Here is a 24,721-nt window from a genome sequence, read left to right as displayed (position 1 = left end):
TACTGTAATTTTGCTGAGCTTTTAAGAACTTTTTAGAAAAGTAACACACTGGGTGGTCGATCCCAGGCTCCTTTTCTTGCAGCAATACTTCACCGGCCCCTATCACACCGGCCCATTCAAACACCTCGAGTTTGAATGGGCGGGTAAAATCAGGTGCAGAGAGAACAGGCACACTACAAAGAAGATCTTTAGCTGCCTTGAAAGCTAGATCACACTCAGGACTCCAGGTGAATTCTCTAGATACACTTAACAAATCAGAGGACACACCACCGAAGAAAAATTCTTGCAAAAAGGCTCTATAGTATCTCACCATCCCCAAGAATTGGCGTAATTCCCTTTTGGATTTGGGAGCAGGAAAGTTCACAATTGCTTCCACTTTGGCACTGACAGGGCTCACCTGGCCTTGGCTCACTTGTTTACCAAGGTTTGTGACTACTGCCTTCCCAAATTCACACTTTGCCAAATTCACAGTATTATCGATCACCGGTATTGTGACTTAACACGGAGAAGCATTTGTTTCCACACACAATTTTCCAGTCATACCTTTATTAGCATTAGAAGACTGTAGGAAAGTATCAGCAAGATCCACAACATCATGAAATTTTCGAGCTTGAACTCACGTCACCACACAGGTAGGAAATACTGAGGGAAATTGAACAGACACATCAGTTTTCTCGTCAGTAAAGGGTTACTTGCAACAATTGGTTGGGTAAAAACTTTACCACCAGCTAAGTCATTCCCCAATATAACTTCAACCCCTTCCACAGGAAGTTGCGAACAAATCCCAACTGTAACGTCCCCCGTTAACAGATGTGTTTTGAGGTAAATTTTGTGTAGAGGTACTTTTATAGACCCTACCCCTATCCCTCGCAAAAGTATGTCAGAGCCTGTGTATGAGTCAGAAGGCAAGTGTAGTACATTACAGAGCATGAGAGACTGGGCAGCTCCTGTCTCATAATACCATTACTGGCAAATATTCCCCATCACTACTGCTCGATACCCACCCCTGTAGCATAAATGGTTTAAACATCGAGTTCTTAGAGGAAAGCATCAATTCATTTGCAACAGTTTGCACAAAACCCACTATTTTAGGGTTAAGTGAACTGTTTTTCTTCTTCCAGACTTCATAATCAGCAATAAAGTGACCTGCTTGAAGACAGTAAAAACACTACCATTTACTGAGTGGTTTTGAGCAGCTCTAGGACTCCCATAGTCATTTCCCTGTCCGGACTTGACAGCAGCAGTCCATCCTTTTCCCTGCCTGTCAACCCCATGGACAGTAGACTTATCACTTCTCATCACTGGATGAGAAACAGTCCTATGCATTAATATAAATTTGTCCGCTAGTATAGCAGCCGCAGAAAGAGACATCACTTTTTGCTCATTTAAATGAATGACTAGATTTTCTGGAACACAGTTCTTAAAATCTTCTAATAACACAAGCTCTTTCAAAGCTTCAAGAGCTGTTGTCTTCTTAGCAGCACACCATCTAACAAAGAGTTTGTTGTTTCTCTCTGGCAAATTCCACAAAAGTTTGTTTGTCTGATTTCCCGTGGACCCTGAATTTCTGTCTATATGCTTCAGGCGCTAACTCATAAGCAGGGAGAACAGCCTGCTTCACCACATCATAAATAAGGCTCTGCTCTACCGGCAATGCAGATCAAACTTCCTATGCTTTGCCAACTAACTTACACTACAACAGAAGAGCCCACATCTCTTTCGGCCACTGCAACGTAGCTGCCACACGATCAAAAGCTGTAAAATAGCTATCTACCTCCGCTGACGACTGTGAGCTTTTTGAAACCGTTCCTGCTCCAATTCCAATTCTCTTAACCAAAGTCTTTTTGTCTCACTTTCCTCCCGTTTAACTTCCAATTCCCAACTCTTTCATTGTCAATGCTAATAGTGGGTCACACTGTGGTACCATTAACGAGCTACTGGGTGGCACAAATAGCGGAAACCTAGGCATTCCAGGTGACATTTGAAGTGGGGGAGGAGTCTTTTCATCAGATCTAATCTGCACAACAGCGCCCTCTTCCATATCAATCACGACAGACAGCTCAGGCAAAATCTGTTGTCGAATAAGTTCTTGCTGTAGCAGATTTTTAACTTTTTTCTTAGTGACTTTCCGTGGTACCTTAATTTGAAAAAAGTCTGCTATTTTAAATGTCATCTTTACAACAACGTTCAAACTGCTCCATGCTTGGAGATAGTGTAAAGGAGAGTAAATCAAACTCCATATTTATCCTCCAATCCTACCCTTTTTGCCCACACCACAAGGAAAATAGCCAAGCAAAGTGTAGTGAAATGACTTACCCTACATACAGCCACAACAAGGGCCTCACAGATGACTTTACAGGGTCCCCAATTTATGTTACGACCCCAGTCTAGGAATGAGGTGTAACATAAAAGAAAGTATAAACAAAAATAAAAATGAAGTTGACACGTCTGTCAAAATCTTTGGAATCTTACAAATTTAATGATTACAAGAAAGAAAAAAGCAACAATCCAAAACAAACAAATCACTAAGAAAGCAAATGTCTTCAGGGTTGGGCAAGGCCAAAATAATAAATAGAACAGTCACTATCTTGTCCCATATCAATTTAAATTACCCCCCCCCCCCCCCCCAAAAAAAAAAAAGGGGGGGGGGGGTATTTCAAAAGAAAATAGAGAGTCTTACCTGACTCCCTAACTGAGGCAAAAACAGCGAACAAAAGATACACCCAAAAATAAATGGCATCCAACCCATACCGCGTTCGGGATTATTTGTAAATATTTATTTTCATATGAAAGATATTTACAATAGAGGCATACACTCAGACACAACACAGGACAAAACGGGGGAATAGGACAAAACGGGGGAATGGGACAACACAAGATCCTACCACTCACTTCTTTTTCACTCACACACAATAAAACTAGCAAGCGATCTCACTCAAACACCGGGAAAAATATTCGCTACTCAATAGTATGCACACAATCACAGATAAACCACACATCCGCATTCCTCCCGACATATCGGTCTTCGACACACAATCTTCTCCTCTCCAATCCCGGTGCAGCACGTCGAATTGTGGCAGAGCAACCTCTGAGAGAGAGACAGAGAAAACACACACACACACACACACACACACACACACACACACACACACACACACACACAATACGTCTCCTGACGTAACATATGTGCTACTATGCAACATCAGACTGAATGGATGTCATTTAAAAATAAAATTTCATGACTAATTTCACAGAACTAACAACAATATAGACGGACTAGTTTCAGTCTCTAAATCCTGCATTCGTCAGTTTTTGTTGTAGAACTTTTATACCTCTCATCGAAAGAACAACTATAGCTTCTGGGACCATTCAAACGATCCACTACAAAACAGTGCTGTGAGCTAAATAATGTTCAAAATGCAAATTTATTAATACAACCACTGACACCGCAGGCCCGATAGGATCATTTAATGTTACTAATCACTCCTCATGCATCACCGCCAAATTATTCAATACTAATTCGTGCGTACCAAAATATATGCACCAATATCAGAGGAATCTTATCCAGAAAGTGTGTAGGTTTTCATTACAGCCAATCACAAGCCACACCTGAAAGTCTATTGAATGCCAAGATCAACTATTTATACAGGTGTAATCAGACGTGACAGGAAAAAAAATATTAGGCACACTGTATTTTTATATAAATTTTGTCTTACATAATTATTTAATGCCTGTTTGGGATTTTATCTGCAGGTTTTCCAAGAAGCCTGGATCAACCTACCCACAGAAAGGAGTGTACCTAAGATAATTTATTCACTTTTAAACACAAAGGTAAATTAAGATCCATCCATCCATTTTCTGTACCACTTATCCTACACAGGGTATGCGGGGAGCCTGGAGCCCATCCAAGGGGACTTGGGGCTCGAGGCAGGGGACATCCTGGACAGGGTGCCAATCCATTGCAGGGCACAATCACACACACATTCACACACTATGGACAATTTGGTAAAAAACAATCAACCTTTCAACGCATGTCTTTGGATTGGGGTAGGAAACCAGAGTACCCAGAGGAAATTCCCGAAGCACGGGGAACACACGCAAACTGCACACACGGGCAGAGACGGGATTCAAACCCCCAACCCTGGAGGTACAAGGTAAACTAAACCACCGTGCCCCCACTGTAAAGTGTCATTAGCCTTTTTTCCTCCTGAAAAGCTTTTGGAGGAGAAACTAAAAGCAGATACACTATACATTATCCAGTCAAAGCACAAATTACAAAAGGGCAAACCACAGAACCGTAAGATTAGTGTGGGTTTTTTTTTGTATGAAATAAAAGGGTTACAACTTTTTTGTTTCTTAGAGGAAACAAAACATGAACCCAGTAGAGCATTACAAACATAAAACAATATTGGAAATCACGGCTGCAGCTTCCATATCTGCCTTTAATTGTGAGTGTATTATGGTTTGCCCCACTTCATTCTTATTTTGCCACTGATGAAACCATGTGACATAATACATTGCGCAACTCAAATAGAATTTTTGTCGAGCTACTGAGACTATAGACTATACGTGGCTTTGGCTCTAAGTAAATAACTATCAACAGCTGATAAGCAGAGCAAGAAAGCGCTCTGATACGGACAACCTACTGACACACATGGCTCAGCTAAAACTGTTCATTCTGGAACTGAAGCTATATGTAGCAGAGTGTAGAACTATAACTTCATTCAGAGCCTTAAAGGTGGTTTTAGACACACCTTAGCTAATATAGCAGCTAATAAGACACATTTGCCTAGGCCACATCTCTGTCACTGACGTTTGTACTGTGTTGCAGGTGCAAACGCAGAAATGGAAATGCGCACTGCGTCACGCTTGACATGTGCGTGCAGGTATTTTGTTAACCATTCTGCTGCTTGTATTGAAACGAATGCTCCAATCTACTCCTGTCAACCCTCTGTGGCAGAGCTCCAACCTCAAAACCTCAGTCCGATCTCCTGCAACTGAACTCCTCTAATGATTTGAGATTAATAACACTCTAGGGGTCCTAGCAGACATCTCCCATGTCTCCCATTTATCCTGTGGGCTGGGGCTCCAAACAGCCAACAAAAATATAGCTGAAAATATAGCTACATTGTAGACTACTGTGGGTCCTGATGACAATGTCACAGAGGTACAAATTTCGTCTGAGCCAGAAGGTTTGTTTAGTCTTGGACAGAGGCTCGATTGAAAGAGTAGATACCACAATTCAGAACAACCTGTTCTACTCAACATACTTCCTCATTCAGAATAAGGAAAGTGGTTTCTGTCTGATTCTAGATTGAAAGCTCTCCTCCTTCTATCACCAGGAAGAACTACTGCGGTCAAGTGGGTCTGGTGCACTGGCCCAAGGGCCCAAAACTCACGTGGGCCTGGGCACTGACTCCACTGTGTAGCTGATTTTTACAATGAACTGTGGAAGCATGGCAGTATCCAGCAGTTTAATCACACTAGCTTGTCATGCCTAACCACTCAAACTCATTCAGTCTAGCTGGTTCCTCTGGCTTTTCACAATGAAAGTGATGGTAGAAGTCACTAATGCTCAGTCCAATTACATCACTCACTGTGTTATTTAGAAAGTTATTTATTTCTAACAGTGCAACAGTGCAGCAGCCCACCAGCTTACTTGCAAAAGTATAAGAATGTCTTTACATTATATAAATATAAAAATGCAACTTAAAAGTGAACAGAAAGGAAATAGAATGAACTAGACAGAATAAATCTCTTACTATTATAGATCATATAACAAAGATATTATTTCTTTTCATAAACCTGTGTTGTGTTTGCAATTGTTTGATATCCATGGGAACAGAGTATTTTGTGCATTTTTTAAACAAAGATCAAAAGGTTATTCAATAAAGACAATTTTTCACAGCCTTCTTTGCACATATTTAATAACGGTGCCAAAATTAGTGGAGGGCACTATATATATATATATATATATATATATATATATATATATATATATATATACACACACACACACACACACACACACACACACACACACACACACACATATATATATATATATATATATATATATATATATATATATATATATATATATATATATATACACACACACACACATATATACAGTATCCCACAAAAGTGAGTACACCCCTCACATTTTTGTAAATATTTGATTATAACTGTGTTATAAATGTGACAACACTGAAGAAATGACACTTTGCTACAATGTAAAGTAGTGAGTGTACAGCTTGTGTAACAGTGTAAATTTTTGCTGTCCCCTCAAAATAACTCAACACACAGCCATTAATGTCTAAACTGCTGGCAACAAAAGTGAGTACACCCCTAAGTGAAAATGTTCAAATTGGGTCCAATTAGCCATTTTCCCTCTCCGGTGTCATGTGACTTGTTAGTGTTACAAGGTCTCAGGTGTGAATGGGGAGCAGCTGTGTTAAATTTGGTGTCATTGCTCTCACACTCCCTCATACTGGTCACTGGAAATTCAACATGGCACCTCATGGCAAAGAACTCTCTGAGGATCTGAAAAAAAGAATTGTTGCTCTACATAAAGATGGCCTAGGCTATAAGAAGATTGCCAAGACCCTGACACTGAGCTACAGCACGGTTGCGAAGACCATACAGCGGTTTAACAGGACAGGTTCCACACAGAACAGGCCTCGCCATGGTCGACCAAAGAAGTTGAGTGCACATGCTCAGCGTCATATCCAGAGGTGGTCTTTGGGAAATAGATGTATGAGTGCTGCCAGCATTGCTGCAGAGGTTGAAGGGGTGGGGGGGTCACCTGTCAGTGCTCAGACCATACACCACACACTGTATCAAATTGGTCTGCATGGCTGTCGTCCCAGAAGGAAGCCTCTCCTAAAGATGATGCACAAGAAAGCCTGCAAACAGTTTGCTGCAGACAAGCAGACTAAGGACATGGATTACTGGAACCATGTCCTGTGGTCTGATGAGACGAAGATAAACATATTTCAGATGGTGTCAAGCGTGTGTAGTGGCAACCAGGTGAGGAGTACAAAGACAAGTGTGTCTTGCCTACAGTCAAGCATGGTGGTGGGAGTGTCATGGTATGGGGCTGCATGAGTGCTGCCGGCACTGGGGAGCTACAGTTCACTGAGGGAACCATGAATGCCAACATGTACTGTGACATACTGTAGCAGAGCATGATCCCCTCCCTTCGGAGACTGGGCCGCAGGACAGTATTCCAGCTTGATAACGACCCTAAACACACCTCCAAGACGACCACTGCCTTGCTAAAGTAGCTGAGGGTGATGGACTAAACCCTATTGAGCATCTGTGGGGCATCCTCAAACGGAAGGTGGAGGAGCACAAGGTCTCTAACATCCACCAACTCCGTGATGTCTTCATGGAAGAGTGGAAGAGGACTCCAGTGGCAACCTGTGAAGCTCTGGTGAACTCCATGCCCAAGAGCGTTAATGCAGTGCTGGAAAATAATGGTGGCCACACAAAATATTGACACTTTGGGCCCAATTTGGACATTTTCACTTAGGGGTGTACTCACTTTTGTTGCCAGCGGTTTAGACGTTAATGGCTGTGTGTTGAGTTATTTTGAGGGGACAGCAAATTTACACTGTTACACAAGCTGTACACTCACTACTTTACATTGTAGCAAAGTGTCATTTCTTCAGTGTTGTCACATGAAAAGTTATAATCAAATATTTTAAAAAATGTGAGAGGTGTACTCACTTTTGTGAGATACTGTATGTATGTATATATATATATAAGGTATCAGATAAGGTATCAGAAGGATAATATATATATATATATATATATATATATATATATATATATATATATATATATATATATATACACATATACAAATACACACGCATACATATATATATACATACATACATATATATATATATATATATATATATATATATATATATATATATATATATATATATATATATATATATATATATATTATCCTTCTGATACCTTATCTCCCTCTCTGACAACAAACTCAGGCTGGTCTGGTGGTTAACTACCATAACTAGGTTAGCAAAGACCAGTGGTTTGGTACTTTTAATGTAAACTACTAATGGGAAGTACAGTGAGGGAAAAAAGTATTTGATCCCCTGCTGATTTTGTATGTTTGCCCACTGACAAAGAAATGATCAGTCTATAATTTTAATGGTAGTTGTATTTGAACAGTGAGCGACAGAATAACAACAAAAAAATCCAGAAAAACGCATGTCAAAAATTTTATAAATTAATTTGCATTTTAATGAGGGAAAAAAGTATTTGACCCCCTCTCAATCAGAAAGATTTCTGGCTCCCAGGTGTCTTTTATACAGGTAACGAGCTGAGATTAGGAGCACACTCTTAAAGGAAGTGCTCCTAATATCAGTTTGTTACCTGTATAAAAGACACCTGTCCACAGAAGCAATCAATCAATCAGATTCCAAACTCTCCACCATGGCCAAGACCAAAGAGCTCTCCAAGGATGTCAGGGACAAGATTGTAGACCTACACAAGTCTGGAATGGGCTACAAGACCATTGCCAAGCAGCTTGGTGAGAAGGGGACAACAGTTGGTGCGATTATTCGCAAATGGAAGAAGCACAAAAGAACTGTCAATCTCCCTCGGCCTGGGGCTCCATGCAAGATCTCACCTCGTGGAGTTGCATTGATCATGAGAACAGTGAGGAATCAGCCCAGAACTACACGGGAGGATCTTGTCAATGATCTCAAGGCAGCTGGGACCATAGTCACCAAGAAAACAATTGGTAACACACTACGCCGTGAAGGACTGAAATCCTGCAGCGCGCGCAAGGTCCGCTACTCAAGAAAGCACATATATATGCCCGTCTGAAGTTTGCCAATGAACATCTGAATGATTCAGAGGACAACTGGGTGAAAGTGTTGAGGTCAGATGAGACCAAAATGGAGCTCTTTGGCATCAACTCAACTCGCCGTGTTTGGAGGAGGAGGAATGCTGCCTATGACCCCAAGAACACCATCCTCACCGTCAAACATGGAGGTGGAAACATTATGCTTTGGGGGTTTTTTTCTGCTAAGGGGACAGGACAACTTCACCGCATCAAAGGGACGATGGACGGGGCCATGTACCGTAAAATCTTGGGTGAAAACCTCCTTCCCTCAGACAGGGCATTGAAAATGGGTCGTGGATGGGTATTCCAGCATGACAATGACCCAAAACACACGGCCAAGGCAACAAAGGAGTGGCTCAAGAAGAAGCACATTAAGGTCCTGGAGTGACCTAGGCAGTCTCCAGACCTTAATCCCATAGAAAATCTGTGGAGGGAGCTGAAGGTTCGAGTTGCCAAACGTCAGCCTCGAAACCTTAATGATTTGGAGAAGATCTGTAAAGAGGAGTGGGACAAAATCCCTCCTGAGATGTGTGCAAACCTGGTGGCCAACCACAACAAACGTATGACCTCTGTGATTGCCAACAAGGGTTTTTAAACCAAGTACTAAGTCATGTTTTGCAGAGGGGTCAAATACTTATTTCCCTCATTAAAATGCAAATCAATTTATAACATTTTTGACATGCGTTTTTCTGGATTTTTTTGTTGTTATTCTGTCTCTCACTGTTCAAATAAATCTACCATTAAAATTATAGACTGATCATTTCTTTGTCAGTGGGCAAACGTACAAAATCAGCAGGGGATCAAATACTTTTTTCCCTCACTGTATGTAGGTGCAGAATAACATGACTTCCAGCAATGGAAAAATGGAAAAATTGTCCAAGACGAATAAAGAATGTAAATTCTTCATGGAAGAATTCGTTCTCAGCTATCTGGGTAAAGTAAGGTTAATTGACATTAAGATTGATAAGGAGTAGCAAGATATGTAGTTAAGTGACACTGTGTATTTACCACATTTCAGTTAATTTCCATTAATCAATTTACAAAATGATGAAATTGTGGATAGGTGAAAAGCTTTTATAGAATATAGTAAAGCTTTTATCACTGATCGCATCCTTTTGCTAACATTAACTGGCTGCATTTACAGGTCATTAAGAGCTAAAACTCCTAGTTTAGGAATGTCGAGGAAAATCAATCTTTCCAGCCTAAGTCAAAAAACTTCAGAGACAGAGGGTTTGTAGATGTCAAAAAGTAACTTAACTTTATTGAAACAATAAAGTGAGACAGTCTGCAGAGGGTCTGAATTGTACATGCACAAACATGTCTTTATATGCTCTGAAGCAGTAAAATTATCCCTAGGTGGGGCATTCACCTTTTCTTTCTGGAAACAAACCAATCTCCATTGCCATAACTAATTATTCACATCCATTTGATACCTTATATTTGTGGCGCATGCGTAGTCTGTTGTATGTTCTTTAAAAGTTTTTACCAGACCTGGGTTTTTTACTTTGTCACATAATTCACCCTATAGTCTCATCTTGGTACTTTCCTCCTGGAATTCTTATCTCTTCTTTTGACACTGATTTGCAAGCTTAGGGGGCTTTGTTTAGAAACCCAGTTTCTGGTATGTGCCTAATTGATTTTGTATTGCCACAAAGTGAAGCTGCTTTAGACAAACACAAGGTTCTTAATTTACTGCCATAGAGTGAAGCTGCTTTAGACAAACACAAAGCACTTAATGTACACACTTAGAATACCACTTGTTTGAAAGTGTTTGATAGTTTTAGATTATGCCTGCTGTTCAGAGGTACGGATTGACACAGAAAACAATTAGGCCTACTGTTTAGTAAGACACAGAATTCTTCTAACTCAATACACACTTATAACTCGATCAACAAGTGTAATATGAATTTAGATAATGCTTCCCACAAGTCTTAACTGTTGGGTATACATTGGGTATACATACCAGATTATAACTGATTAGCATATCCAAACAATAGTAAATTTTGTAGTTACACACATTGCAACATTAGTCAACTTTGTAGTTACACACTATATCCTATAACAACAAGGTGCTAGCCAGAGCTAGATGCTACCAGTTGATGTGGATGAACAAAGAGCCACACAAGCTGTTCCTTTAATTCTACAGTTCAGTTCCACTGCTCTTATGTGCCCACCAGGGATAAGGCCGTCCGTGACACATCCATTCTCCTTTGTGAGGGAAATTACTCATTTTTACTTTGTAATAATTTTGTTCTTGTTCTGTTCATGTTCATCAGAGGATAATGCCTAAGAAGGCCATGTCATGTCACTGAGATCAGTACAGAATGTTTATCTGCTTACAGAGACTCAAACATGTTCTTCTGTTCAAGGTTCATCTGCACATCTTCTAAGACCCTGAAACAAAGCCTGTTTGAACTGCCTCAAACTGCTTCTTATCGGTACACAGAAGTGTGTCATGCTCTGCGTTTCATATATATATAGTAGTGGTTCAGCACAAGGGCTTTAGAGCGCTCTCATTATTCTATCCTCCTTTATTCTATCCTGTATTAACCATCGTTCTGTAATAAACCTTTTTACCTTCAGAGGACGAGTCTGCGAGTGTTGTCTAATTTCCACGACAATTTGGCGTCTCTGGGTGGGCTGCGCGAGTCTTTCAGCTTTTTTGGACAACAAGCAATGTTGATACAGACGGTTTGCCCTTTATTGTGCAGAGCGAAAGACTGATGTAGCCTTACCACTGAGTGGTAGACATCATCAAGAATTTAGAATTAGAATTTTATGAAGTCACTGTGTATTGCTGTCTGTGTAGAAGTGAGTCAATGATATAAGAAATGTGTGTATTCCATTGAGCGATATCTTATAAGAAGTTCCAGGAACTTGGCCTCTGCGACGGCAGAGATATTGGTGTTTTTTAGATCACAGCTTCAAAACTAAGATATATACAGACAGGTATATATATATATATAGAGAGAGAGATAATAACTGTAAAACTATTTGCTAACGGAAAGAGTCTTGATCGAGCAATGAATAAGTAAAGAGAGTACTTATTAAGAAGTGCAGGAGGCGCAGTATTTTTGCGGCGGGTTATTATCAAGTGGCATGCTCCACTGACTCATTCCATCATATCAGTGGTACATGATATATTTGGCAAATTTAACGCACAATTAAATTTTACTGAGATAAAAAAAGAAATTATTAAAAAAAAAGAAAGGAAGAGAAAACTGTAAGTCCTGCCAAATTGCTGTATGTGGACTCGCCCTCACAGATAAACTCTTTTACATCCTTAAGGTTTGCTCTATTGAACCTATAGGTTATATGATTAATTGAATGTCTAGAGATTTGGCACACACTAGAACCTTTTCTGTCTGTGCACGAGAATGCATATTCACTTGATTTTCATGGCAGGTTAAATTGATTAAAACTTTCAAAGTTATAGAATCTGTAAAAATAAAAATAAAATAAAATAAAATATGGGGAAAACATCCTGAGACACATGCTATGGTATGTACAGGGTGCTCATATGTTGATCCTAATATCACATTTATGCGTGTGAATTATGGGGAAGGATGTTTGAACCAATATGATGTATGGGTTAAAGAATATGCTTTCCCAGAAAAAGGTACTTTTAGTCTCAGACAGTTAGAACAACAGAAATTGAATTTGGAAGCAAAGAAGAGAGATATTCCTAAAAGTTAAAAAAAATAAATAAATAAGCACAGTTTTTGGCTGACTGGAAGGAATTTGCTGAATGGCAGAGCGAGGCACATAAAAGAGAGAAAAAATGTCAGGCAGGGCCCTCATCTGTTTCTCAGTGTGCTAAATTGCAGAAAGCCACTCCCGACCTGGACTCCGCCCCACCACGACGCCCACAGCCAGTAAGGATGGAGGAACCTGCAGTTTCAAAGGCACCTCCTCACGATGAAGCGGATCAGCCTACGCCAATCTATCCGAACCTGTCAGAAGTGAGCCACCAACCGCCACCAAACTATGCGCCAGCCGTCCTAGCTTCACCGGTGGCGTTACACACGTGATCCCAAGTGAAGGGAGCAACAACATTGCTGCCTGAGGGCTTCAGACCAACAAAATCGGACAGAGAAGGGACAATGCACGCCGTGGTAAATGCTCCAATGCTAGAAGTGGCCGGAGAAGGAGGCCCTATGCTAGTTCACAGACCGTGGACATTGGAAGACATCATGAGCAGCATGACACATCTGCTGGCGCTCCACGAAGTAGAAGGACGAAAGTTTGGCGATGAACTTCAGATATTCTGCAGAGAATTCAGACCCCACTCATAAACTATGAAGGCTGCTCATGGCGAAACTTGGCACGGACTTGGTCAAGGTTTCACATGAATTCCCAGAGAACGATCAACCCACAGTGGGATGATGGAGTCAACGCAAGGTACAGAGCACAAATCGCAGCACTCCAGCAGAGACTGACGAACACCTTTCCTGTGCGAATGGACATGACAAAAATAGCAACATGTAAACAACAAGAGTCAGAGACTGTATCACAGTACCTGTCCACGCTCACGTCCAGGATCCATGACACAAACTCAGGCTTGGAGAAACCCGACGCTCTGGCAGATGGGCAGGCAGCCTTCACAGCATGGGAGGCACATCTCAGAAACAGCTTTATGAACGGCATGAAACTATAAATTATCAAACAACAATGTAACACCTGGGACACCGGAAGCCTCACACAAGTGAAAAGGTATGCAATCCACGTGGAGAAGCTCCTACGAGAGCCAAAGGAAAGAAAGATGGAGAGGAGAGGAAAACCAAAAGGACGTGGAAAGCGAGGTGGCAACCCCCATGGATACAACTTCACATGTTTTATCTGCAGAAAAGTTGGACATTTTGCAAGAGACTGTCCAGAGCAGAAGCAAACTGATGGGCGGAGCTAAGGGAAGGGTGAGGCACCTGGGAACAGAATCGGTGACATCAGACAAACATCACACAAACTATCAGTTAGCTCACAAAGAACAGGAATATATGCACACACACACCTCCATCATTAATCAGACTGACAATTCACAAATGTCTGAATCAGTCATGACCCTTAGCCTTTTAAAGTATGATGCCTCTCCTTTTACACAGTTACCATGTATATCTCTTGTAGTTAATAGACAATGTGTCACATTTTTGGTAGATTCGGGAGCAATGTATTCAGTAATAAAACACTGCGAATTAAAAGAATCCCCGAAAATGAGTTCACGGTCACTGCACTCCATGGGCATGACAGGACATTCAGTATTAGAACATTTCTCTGAACCGCTAGTTTGTGAATGTGAAAATGGGAAAAGAGTAACCCACAAATTCCTGATTTCGTCTTCATGTCCAGTTAATCTACTGGACAGGGAGTTAATGTGTGCTTTACACTTAAATTTGATGTCCTCACCTCAGGGAGTAACAATAACTGATGACTCATATTTGGGAACTCCGTTTGTTAAAGAAACAGAGCTCTGTGTTTATCAGTGGTCCAAGCATAAGAAGCCTAGAGCCTGTGCTTGTTTGTTAACGTTGGCACATGATAAGATGAAGGACAACTATGCTGATTTTATGCTGTCCTCTGCCCTTCATTGCACAGCGCAAATGCATGAAGGAAGAGACTTTAATTGAGAGAAGGAATGATTTACAGTCATATGTCCCAGAGGGCTGTACCTGAAGGCACTATATTGGGGTGACACATTTTGTGCATGTTCAGTCAAATTAAGCAGCACGCAGTTGCATGTCTCATTAGCCAAAATAAAGAACAAACAGTAGAAAGACGTGGGACTGTGGGTCAGATTACGTGAGAGTGGGAAAATTACAGATTGGGAACAGAAACCCACCTCCAACATATAGTACAGCCCGATGCTGGGAGTTTATTAAAAATTCTTTCAGGAAATGTGCATGGTTAACCTGGATGTAATATGTCATGACAAAGGAATGTTTCTGAACCTTGGGACAAGCCCCACACCCCTAGAGATACACCCAAAATTGAAGAAGGTGCCTCTTGGGCTGTGGGCCCAAGGGAAACATGATGTAGGCCTGATTAGAAGTGCACCACCAGTTGTAATCACGCCGAAATCTGACTTTAGGCCCAGACAATCTCAATACCCTCTTAAACCAAAAGCTATTGAGGGAATTAGGACAGTATTTAATTCACTCCTAAAATCAGGGGTCATTGTTCCCTGCCCAGATTCATTGGTGTGCACTCCAATATTTCGAGTGAGAGAAGCAAAAAAAACCCCTACAACCTGATGAATGGTGATTTGTAGAAGATTTGTAAGCGGTTAATGCAGCAGTCAAACAGAGCGCTCCAGATGTGCCAAATTCTTACACTACATTAAGACAGGTTCCAGCAAATAGCGAATGGTTTTCAGTTGTAGATTTAACTAATGCATTTTTCAGTATAAAGACAGTTTTGGTTTGCATTCATATTTGACGGACGTCCTTACACTTTCACTCGCTTGTGTTAGGGGTATTGTGAGTCACTAATGATATACAACCAACGATATACAACTGGGCACAGTGTGAAACAAGGGCACCGTGTGAAACTGACACCATTAAATTGATGCAGCATCTTGCCAAAGAAGGTCACAAAGCCAGTCTCTCCAAATTACAGTATGTACAACAAGAAGTGAGATTTTTTGGGTCATGACATTTCTGCAAAGGAAAAGAAACTCTCAGCTGACAGAGTATCTGCAATCCAGAAGATTCCCAAGCCCCTGACAAAGAAACAGATTCTATCTTTCCTAGGTATGTGTTCGTATCGCAGAACTTTCATTCTAAACTATACCATTCTAGAAGCACCACTCAGAGAGATGGCATACTGTGCATCCGGAAAGTATTCATAGCGCTTCACTTTTTCCACATTTTCTTATAGCCTTATTCCAAAATAGATTAAATTCATTATTTTCCTCAAAATTCTACAAACAATACCCCATAATGACAAGTGAAAGAAGTTTGTTTGAAATCTTTGCAAATTTATTAAAAATAAAAAACAAAAAAAGCACATATACATAAGTATTCACAGCCTTTGCCATGACACTCAAAATTGAGCTCAGGTGCATCCTGTTTCCACTGATCACCCTTGAGATGTTTCTACAACTTGATTGGAGTCCACCTGTGGTAAATTCAGTTGATTGGACATGATTTGGAAAGGCACACACCTGTCTATATAAGGTCCCACAGGTAACAATGCATGTCAGAGCACAAACCAAGCCATGAAGACCAAGGAATTGTCTGTAGACCTCCGAGACAGGATTGTATCGAGGCACAGATCTGGGGAAGGGTACAGAAACATTTCTGTAGCATTGAAGGTCCCAATGAGCACAGTGCCTCCATCATCCATAAATGGAAGAAGTCTGGAACCAGCAGGACTCTTCCTAGAGCTGGCCGCCCGGCCAAACTGAGCGATCGGGGGAGAAGGGCCGTAGTCAGGGAGGTGACCAAAAACCCGATGGTCACTCTGACAGAGCTCCAGCGTGTCTGTGTTAAGAGAGGAGAACCTTCCAGAAGAACAACCATCTCTGCAGCACTCCACCGATCAGGCCTGTATAGTAGACCTCTGGACCTCAGACTGGGGTGAAAGTTCGTCTTCCAACAGGACAACGACCCTAAGCACACAGCGAAGATAGCAAAGGAGTGTCTACAGGACAACTCTGTGAATGTCCTTGAGTGGCCCAGCCAGAGCCCAGACTTTAACCCGATTGAACATCTCTGGAGAGATCTGAAAATGGCTGTGCACTGACTCTCCCCATCCAACCTGATGGAGCTTGAGAAGTCCTGCAAAGAAGAATAGGAGAAATTGCCCAAAAATAGGTGTGCCAAGCTTGTAGCCTCATACTCAAAAAGACTTGAGGCTGTAATTGGTGCCAAAGGTGCTTCAACAAAGTATTGAGCAAAGGCTGTGAATACTTATGTACATTTGCTTTTTTTGTTTTTTACTTTTAATAAATTTGCAAAGAGGATTGGCAGCCTGTCCAGGGTGTACCCCGCCTTGTGCCCGATGGTCCCTGGGATAGGCTCCAGGTTCCCCATGACTCTGAAAAGGATAAGCGCTATAGAAGATGGATGGATGGAAATTTGCAAAGATTTCAAACAAACTTCTTTCACGTTGTCATTATGCGGTATTGTTTGTAGAATTTTGAGGAAAATAATGAATTTAATCCATTTGGGAATAAGGCTATAAGATAACAAAATGTGGAAAAAGTGAAGCGCTGTGAATACTTTCCGGATGCACTGTATGAAACAGGTTGAACAGCTCATTCTTAGGTAAGTTGGATCGAGTCGCTGCAGAGTTTCCCCCGTGTGTATGTGCGGTAGCAGCAGCTGAGAAAGCTGTGGTGGCATCAAGAGACCTGGTAGGTTACTCGGAATTGACCCTTCTGGTACCACATGAAGTGTCATTACTCATGCTTGAACAAAAGACCTCCCACCTGTTCACCCAATGGTGGCTGCACCATAACACTATACTACTAGACATGCCGAATGACACTATAAAACGATGTACTGTCATTAACCCTGCTACTCTCCTTCCAACAGAGTGAGACGGGGAACCACATGATTGTGTTGTACTGACTAATGAACTCTGCTCTCCTAGAGTCGACCTGAAGGATGTTCCATTGGAAAACCCAAATCTGATCCTTTTGTTGACGGGACTGCGTCACGTGACCCAGAGACAGGTAAAAATCGAGTGGTCTATGGAGTAGTAACCGCACACAAGACGGTCGTGTCAGGAAGTCTCCCCTCAAACCTTTCAGCACAAGCAGCTGAAATGTATGCCCTCATAGAGGCATGAAGATGTGCTGAGGGACAGTCAGTAAATATCTACACAGACAGTAGATATGCCTTTGGGGTAGTACATGATTTTGCAACAATTTGGAAATACAGGAACTTCCTGACAAGTTCAGGAACACACATAGCCCACCACAAACTAGTCTCTGAGCTGCTGGACACAGTCCTACTCCCCAAAGCTATTGCAGTATGCAAATGTGATGCACACACTAACAAGTTAGACCCTGTTTTCCTAGGTAACGCCTGAGCAGACCATGCAGCGAAACAAAAGCAGACAGTGACAACGACACCCTAACACCCAAACTCTGTGCACTATACTCTGAGAAATTAATCACTTCTTTACAGCTTTCAGACCTCCAAGCACAAGCTACAGCAGAGGAAAAGGCTGTGTGGCGCAAAGCAGGCTGCACGGTTGTTGACGGAGTTTGGCGGTGCCCCCAGGGCTGTCCTTGTCTTCAAAGTTGACGCATGGCAGGGACCATGCGTCAAAAGGGGGACTGATAGTTGCGATAAAGCATTGGTTTCTCTAATTACTCTAAAAATAAATAAATAATACATTTTTGTTTACGATGTTTGCGCAACTCATAACGTGGGTTGAAGTTTGAAGGTAGAGAAGGCCGCGTCCCTACGTCCAAACAAGACTCAGATGCGGTAGTGATAATAATGATCTCCAGTGATAATGGCACACCTTTTGTGAGCCATGCCCTTAAGTAGGTGGGTGAATATTTGAGTATTGACTGAAAGCAGCACTATGCATTGATATGCACAGTGCTACTTTAAGTCAATACCACCCCACCACTAGCTGGATGATTCCAGCTAGTGGTGGGGTGGTAGAGAGAGAAAATGGGACACTAAAAAACTGATGGAGCAAATGCTGTTCTGAAACAGGCTTAGGATGGGCTTAGCCCCTTTGGGATACTGTTTCTGAAACCCCCACACACAGGAATTGGACCTGTGACCGCTCCTCTTCCCGATGCTGCAGCATGTGATGATGCAATGTTAAATTACTGTGCAACCCTGTCCTCTGCTCTGCACTCTATCCACAAGCAGGTAAAGGCAGCATTTTCAGCTCCAGCCACGGGCCCGCTGCATGATCTGAAGCCCGGAGAGTGGATCATGATCAAGGACTTCCGCAGGACCAGGTGGAACAAGCCACGGTAAAGGTCAGCCAGAGAGCCACATGGATGCGTGAGAGCCACTGCAGGAGGGTGCCAGAGCCAAGTATTAAGCTGGAGAAACGGGACTGCAATAGGTGAACTAGACGGTAATTCTCTATCAAGAGGCCTCTAGGAGGACCTACGCTCACGAGCGATGATCTGCATACCCACACACGACACACTACACCCCGACACATCAACACAACAATACCATGCAACTCCACGATAGACGCTCTTAAGTGGTATCTAGTAGCCTGCGAATGTAGTTTTTGGAGAAAATGTTGACGACACAGAAATTGTACTCTTGGGAGGACTGAACTTCATTATTGTATACAATATAGCCACGTGACCAGGACAGAGGTTAGACGAAGTGACATTCTACCTCACCTCTTACGCCCCAAAGCTCCCTGACCACAGACTACTGTTGCTGACTAGACATAAATCATTAGATGTCGACCTGCACATCCACTCATATATACAAACCTATTCCTAATCGTGCACCCTTCTCCTGGTATAGCTGGTATCTGTTAGCAATCCCTGTCACAGAAATAAACTCACAAATCACTGGGAACGTTCCCGACAACGCTGGGGGTCCGGGGGTAGACCCTTAAGCTGGAAAGATAAACCAAAGCGCGATATTGGAATTTATTGGGTGGAAGACTTATTGATCAATCATGCCAATCACATCGTGTTAGAAGAAAGACTGCATAACACACACACTTTTACCCAAATTTGGTATTTAGCTGATCGTGGTGACGGGACTAAGTGCCTAAGGCGATGTGATTTCTATAGGTCCCACATAAGCCCGCGAAGTTCTTTAGTAGACTATTGCTGCAGATTGGGTGACAATTAGTAGTTAAAAGCCCGTATGCCAAGATATTGGCTGCCTCTGTAAACCATTCTGTATTGCCTTTTGTCTGAAGAATCATTGCCAACTGTGCTACCCACACAACGTCACACGTCCCCTCGTCATGCAGACACATGATGGTTATTCTATCATTGAACACATGCGGTCTGCGATACGCAACCCTCTGCAGACTAGCGAGACGGGGTTTGATTGGCTGAACTTAGTACTCAGGGGATGGGGCTCGTGGATATTAACTGTCTGTCTACCAATAGGTGCAATGATTCTTCTTGTCTTACTCGTTTTGCCTTGTATTGTTTCTCTCATTTGGAGCAGTCTCTCACGCTCATTGAAATCACTAATGACCAAACACTGATGTTGACAAAGACTGATTACGATCCCTATGATGACCAACCTGACTTGTATCCTAAACCTGACTGGGTAGCAGATCCTCCCAGCGACACTGACGATGACGAAGCTTTGACATCCATTTCACATCTATTGTAAATATTCTTTTGACCATGACGACTCTCATTTCACTGTAAAATAAGCTTGCTTGACTACAGGATACTTTATATCCACAAAAACAGCCTTAGTGCCTTCATTATGTCCGTTTCATGATGAATTCAGTTGAACCATGAAAGGATTCTGAAGATCTGATGTACTCACAGCATAGTAATGTCTCTGTTAATTTTAGTTATCATATTTTATAATAATAAAATGGGGGAAATTACTCATTTTTACTTTGTAATAATTTTGTTCTCGTTCTATTCATGTTCATCTGAGGATAACACCTAAGAAGGCCATGTCATGTCACTGAGATCAGTACAGAATGTTTATCTGCTTACAGAGACACGTTCTGATCAAGGTTCGTCTGCACATCTTCTAAGACCCTGAAACAAAGCCTGTTTGAACTGCCTCAAACCGCTTCTTATCGGTACACAGAAGTGTGTCATGCTCTGCGTTTCATATATTTATAGTAGTGGTTCAGCACAAGCACTTTAGAGCGCTCTCATTATTATATTCTGCTTTATTCTATCCTGTATTAAGCATCTTTCTGTAATAAACCTTTTTACCTTCAGTGGACGAGTCTGCGAGTGTTGTCTAATTTCCACAACACCTTGCACATGTTATGGCTCATGGTCTTATGATGAACTGAGAAAGGAGCTCAGCATCACAGAAATAGCCAAAGCAGTAGTTCCCCTGGGGCTGTAGCTACACTGTAAATATCAGAGACAGAGACATCTCATTGTCTCAGAAATATGGGCGTGAGGTCTAGCTCAGTGGAGACGGCAGGCTTTTCACACAATGTCTTCATCCACCAAGTTGGAATGAACTGTAAGCTAAATTATAACCGGCTGTGATGTTTGTGTGCTTAGGTAGAGTTAGGTAAAGTTAGCTAACTGGTTTACATTAGCTATTTGCATGTATTTGCTGTGGTGCAAAAGAAACACCTTTTTTTATTTAAAATGATAATATATAACAGTGAATAATTGCAATATCCATATATTGACCAAAATATTTGAAATTTGCTGATCATTTTAGCAATTCTTGTACAGTTTTCTTTCCTGGTGTATCATCATCATCATCAAGCCCAATTTCACCGTTCCAACCGACAGACACTGTTTTCAATTATAAAGGCCAAAGTACATTAAAATGATAGACGTTTCAGTGCAAACACTGCCAGGTTGGGGGAGGGGACGACTGTTTGATGACTAAGCTCCTCTGTGAGTGATGAGAGATAAACTAATAAACCCATACACACTTGTGCACCTTGAGGTCATATCTGAGTACACATTTCATCCAGGAGATCACTGGAATAAAAAAAAAAAAAAAAAAACAACAACAACCCAGCGACGTTTTCTGTTCTGTCTCTTAAATGAGAACACGTGCTCAGTCTTCATTACTCATGTTTCTCAGTCTTTCAGTGCTTTATCCACTTTACATATGCTTCTCTGTATGGCGTCGTTCCTCATCCTGCATTGTCTAAGGGCCAAGAGGAGCTTGTTCTCATCTCTCTGCCTCCATGGGCTGCTCAGTGGTTGCCTGCTGGCTAACAGCGGTGTGAGAAGGAAGCTGAGAAGCTGCCCAGAGCCCCTGCTGGCTGGAGGGTGGTGAGGGTCCAACAGCCCAGTTAATGTAGGGAGGAGGTGAGGTAGCCATAGAGGCAATGGGACTGGCACCGATACTCTCTGAGGCTCGGAGATGGGAGAACATGGCCAGAGCATCTGGGAAGTTGGGGGGCGTTGCTGGGGTGTTGGCAGGTGTGCACATCTGGTGGAATTAAATGAGACATGGAATTAGACATGGAATTACAATTGACACATATTGTCTTGTATGAAGAAATACTGGGCCTCATTTACCTTTGGCATTTATCTAAGCCAAACATTTTCACTTGGATTGACAAAAGTTTCAGAAACACTGTTGTTTTTTTAACCTCGCGTGTGTGTTGATCAACTGTCAAGTGCAAAGCGTGTTCCTGACAGAGATCATTTGCATGTAGTGATGCCCATAAAAGTTCAAGTACACAAACAGCTGGGAGCTCTGTTTACACGGCAGCATTTCTTTTGTTATAATTGAAAAGATTAGTTTCATTTGTCTTAGCTTAAGCTCAACAGTATATTCCAGATATAAGAGTGCAGTAATCGATTCAAATTATACGATTTGAAGTCGAGAAATCAGGTTAAGGATTACATTAGTTAGTCTCCTTACAGGTAAATTTACACCCACCCAGGAGTATGAGTAGAATATAAAAAATTTTCAGAATTTACAGCATTTTCATGAAGACCAAATTACTTATGTAAACACTCATATGAATGGTGTACGCATAAATCCGTGTGTATACAGCTTGATAAATGAGTCCCAATATGTACACATATACTACATGTATATGCCTACTGTGATGATAAATATCTACTTTAAAGATTTTTAATAGTTTAGAAGTATGTTACGGCTGTTTTGGCTTTTCAGACTCTCTGTAAGACAGAAAAAAGGTGATTTATATGCATTAAATGGAAGACGCTAATCAATCTGGTTTGCAAAGAGGGACAAGCTAACACACAGAGAACCACAGGGCAAAGTGCAAGACAATAAAGAGCCTATGATGAGGAAAAACAAGTGTAATGTATGAAGTATACACATCCACAAATTTGAATAGAGTAATAAAACAATAAAAAACGATAAGCAGAAAGACCAAATGTGTTAATTACATTGTGGATATTGGCATATGGAAGACCACTTTAAGCAACACCCTGACTTTGAAAGAGGGCCTCTCTAGCAGGCGAACACTGTGCTATTTGAGACCGCGGCAGACTTCTCTCTGCCTTCCGCTCCCAAGTCACGCGGATCATTCTTTCAGCAGATTTCAGAAAGCTTCTGCTCTGCTCTGCTCGTTTCCCATGCTGGGTCATGGCAGGGAAAACCCCAAACTGATTTATCACAGATTTGTTCTGATCCACAGTACACAGGATCTGTTCCCCAAATATTCTCACAACGTACTTGGGTGGGGGGGGGGGACACACGCCAATCAGACAAATCAACCCCGAATATGACTCCACTGTTTCTGAGATAAGCGTGGTGAACAGAAAGTCGGCACAAAACTGTGGAGAATTTAAGAAAGATGTTTTATAAACAGTGGACATTACACACTGGTCAGGTACAAGGATCTATTTTTCTATATTGTTTATGTAACAGATAAACATACTTCCTGGGCTTTAAATGAATACATGAGGGACAATCAATCTGGTAGCATATGGGATAGAGTACACTGAAGTATTCTGCCTTTATAATTGTTTTGTTAAACTGGTGAAGAGAACAATCAGAAGCAACATATTCTCTCATTTTCCTGGAGTCACCCTCCTCCTCCTCTCTCTCGCGCTCTCTCTCTCTCTCTCTCTCTCTCTCTCTCTCACACACACACACACACACACACACAATCACAATGACTGAGACGTGTTTACAAAAAAAAAAACTGTTTTTTTAATGACAACTAATAAAAATCGCCTGAAAAGCCAAACTACAGTGCTACAGGAGAACAAGCCTCTACCATATAACAGTGTTTATGTTTGACTCATGGACTCTCACAACATGGCGGAAGTCACCAAAACAAAACCAGAACCGTCTACAATGTCTTTTTTCATAAACTCACCATTTGATGGCTGTAGGGAATATTTGCTTCCTGAAAAAAGGAGCTAAGGGCAGTCTAGAAGACAACAGAGAACAGATTTAGTAATTGATGTAGTAAAATGAGAATAATATGTACGTTTGGTTTCCGGTCAGCGTGAACACATCCACAAGTCACCAATTTTACTTGTTTTGATTTGGGGTTTTTTCCGTTTAGAAAATATCAATATTCTAAGCTATAACACAGGGAAATAAAGCTCACACATATATTTCTAAGCATCCAAAGTCTACAAAAAGTTTTTCGAGATATAAGCTAGAGAATCAGTCGCAGAGATCTGGTGGAAGAATGTGGTGACTACGGGCTCTAAGACATTCCCAGCACTGGTGTATTAGTGTAGAATTAGTAAACAAACTGCTCACATAACATACCTCAAACTGCCAGTGTGCGGCTTGGAGAAGCTGCTTTGCCTGGTCTGATGCACATCCAGCTATCAAAACAAACTGGTTTATCATAACCTGGTGTTTTAATTCGTCCATGCTACAAAACTATTTTATTTCTGTATTGCACCGTTCCTCCCTACACTCCTTTAAACTCGACGTACTCAGTCATGCTCCTCTTCAGGGTTGCCAGGTATGCTCCACAAAATAATCGTCTTACTGTGAGTTAAAAGAAAACAGAAGAAAAAACCTAGTCTAGTGGCCAATAAAACAATACAAAGGACTGACAGGTTTAAAACGGACAGTTCTCCTAATCTGTTCTTTAACCAAGGTCCTAAAAGAATTCTTCTTGTTCGTCGTTTTCTGCTTCTTCTTCTTCTTCTTAGTAGTAGTAGTAGTAATAAAATATTAGTAGTAGTACTAATGTAGCAGGAGGAGAATATTATTATTATTATTAGTAGTAGTAGTAGTAGTAGTAGTAGTAGTA

General features: G+C 41.5%; 1 protein-coding gene across 1 annotated transcript; it reads right to left on the bottom strand.

The window, feature by feature from the left end:
- Positions 1-21,104: 21,104 nt before the first annotated feature.
- On the bottom strand, positions 21,105-24,431 carry ubald1b (UBA-like domain containing 1b). Its single transcript, XM_017454523.3, has 3 exons — positions 24,226-24,431; positions 23,822-23,875; positions 21,105-21,948 (listed from the first exon to the last, which is right to left on the bottom strand). The coding sequence occupies exons 1-3, from the start codon at positions 24,331-24,333 to the stop codon at positions 21,685-21,687; spliced, it is 426 nt and encodes a 141-aa protein (XP_017310012.1). The 5' UTR covers positions 24,334-24,431; the 3' UTR covers positions 21,105-21,684.
- Between the last annotated feature and the right edge of the window lie 290 nt (positions 24,432-24,721).

Source organism: Ictalurus punctatus, chromosome 24 (assembly GCF_001660625.3).
Source record: "Ictalurus punctatus breed USDA103 chromosome 24, Coco_2.0, whole genome shotgun sequence".
Taxonomy (NCBI): Eukaryota; Metazoa; Chordata; class Actinopteri; order Siluriformes; family Ictaluridae; genus Ictalurus; species Ictalurus punctatus.
The sequence above is the reverse complement of the archived record's forward strand: the minus strand, read 5'-3'. Positions and strand labels throughout refer to the sequence as shown.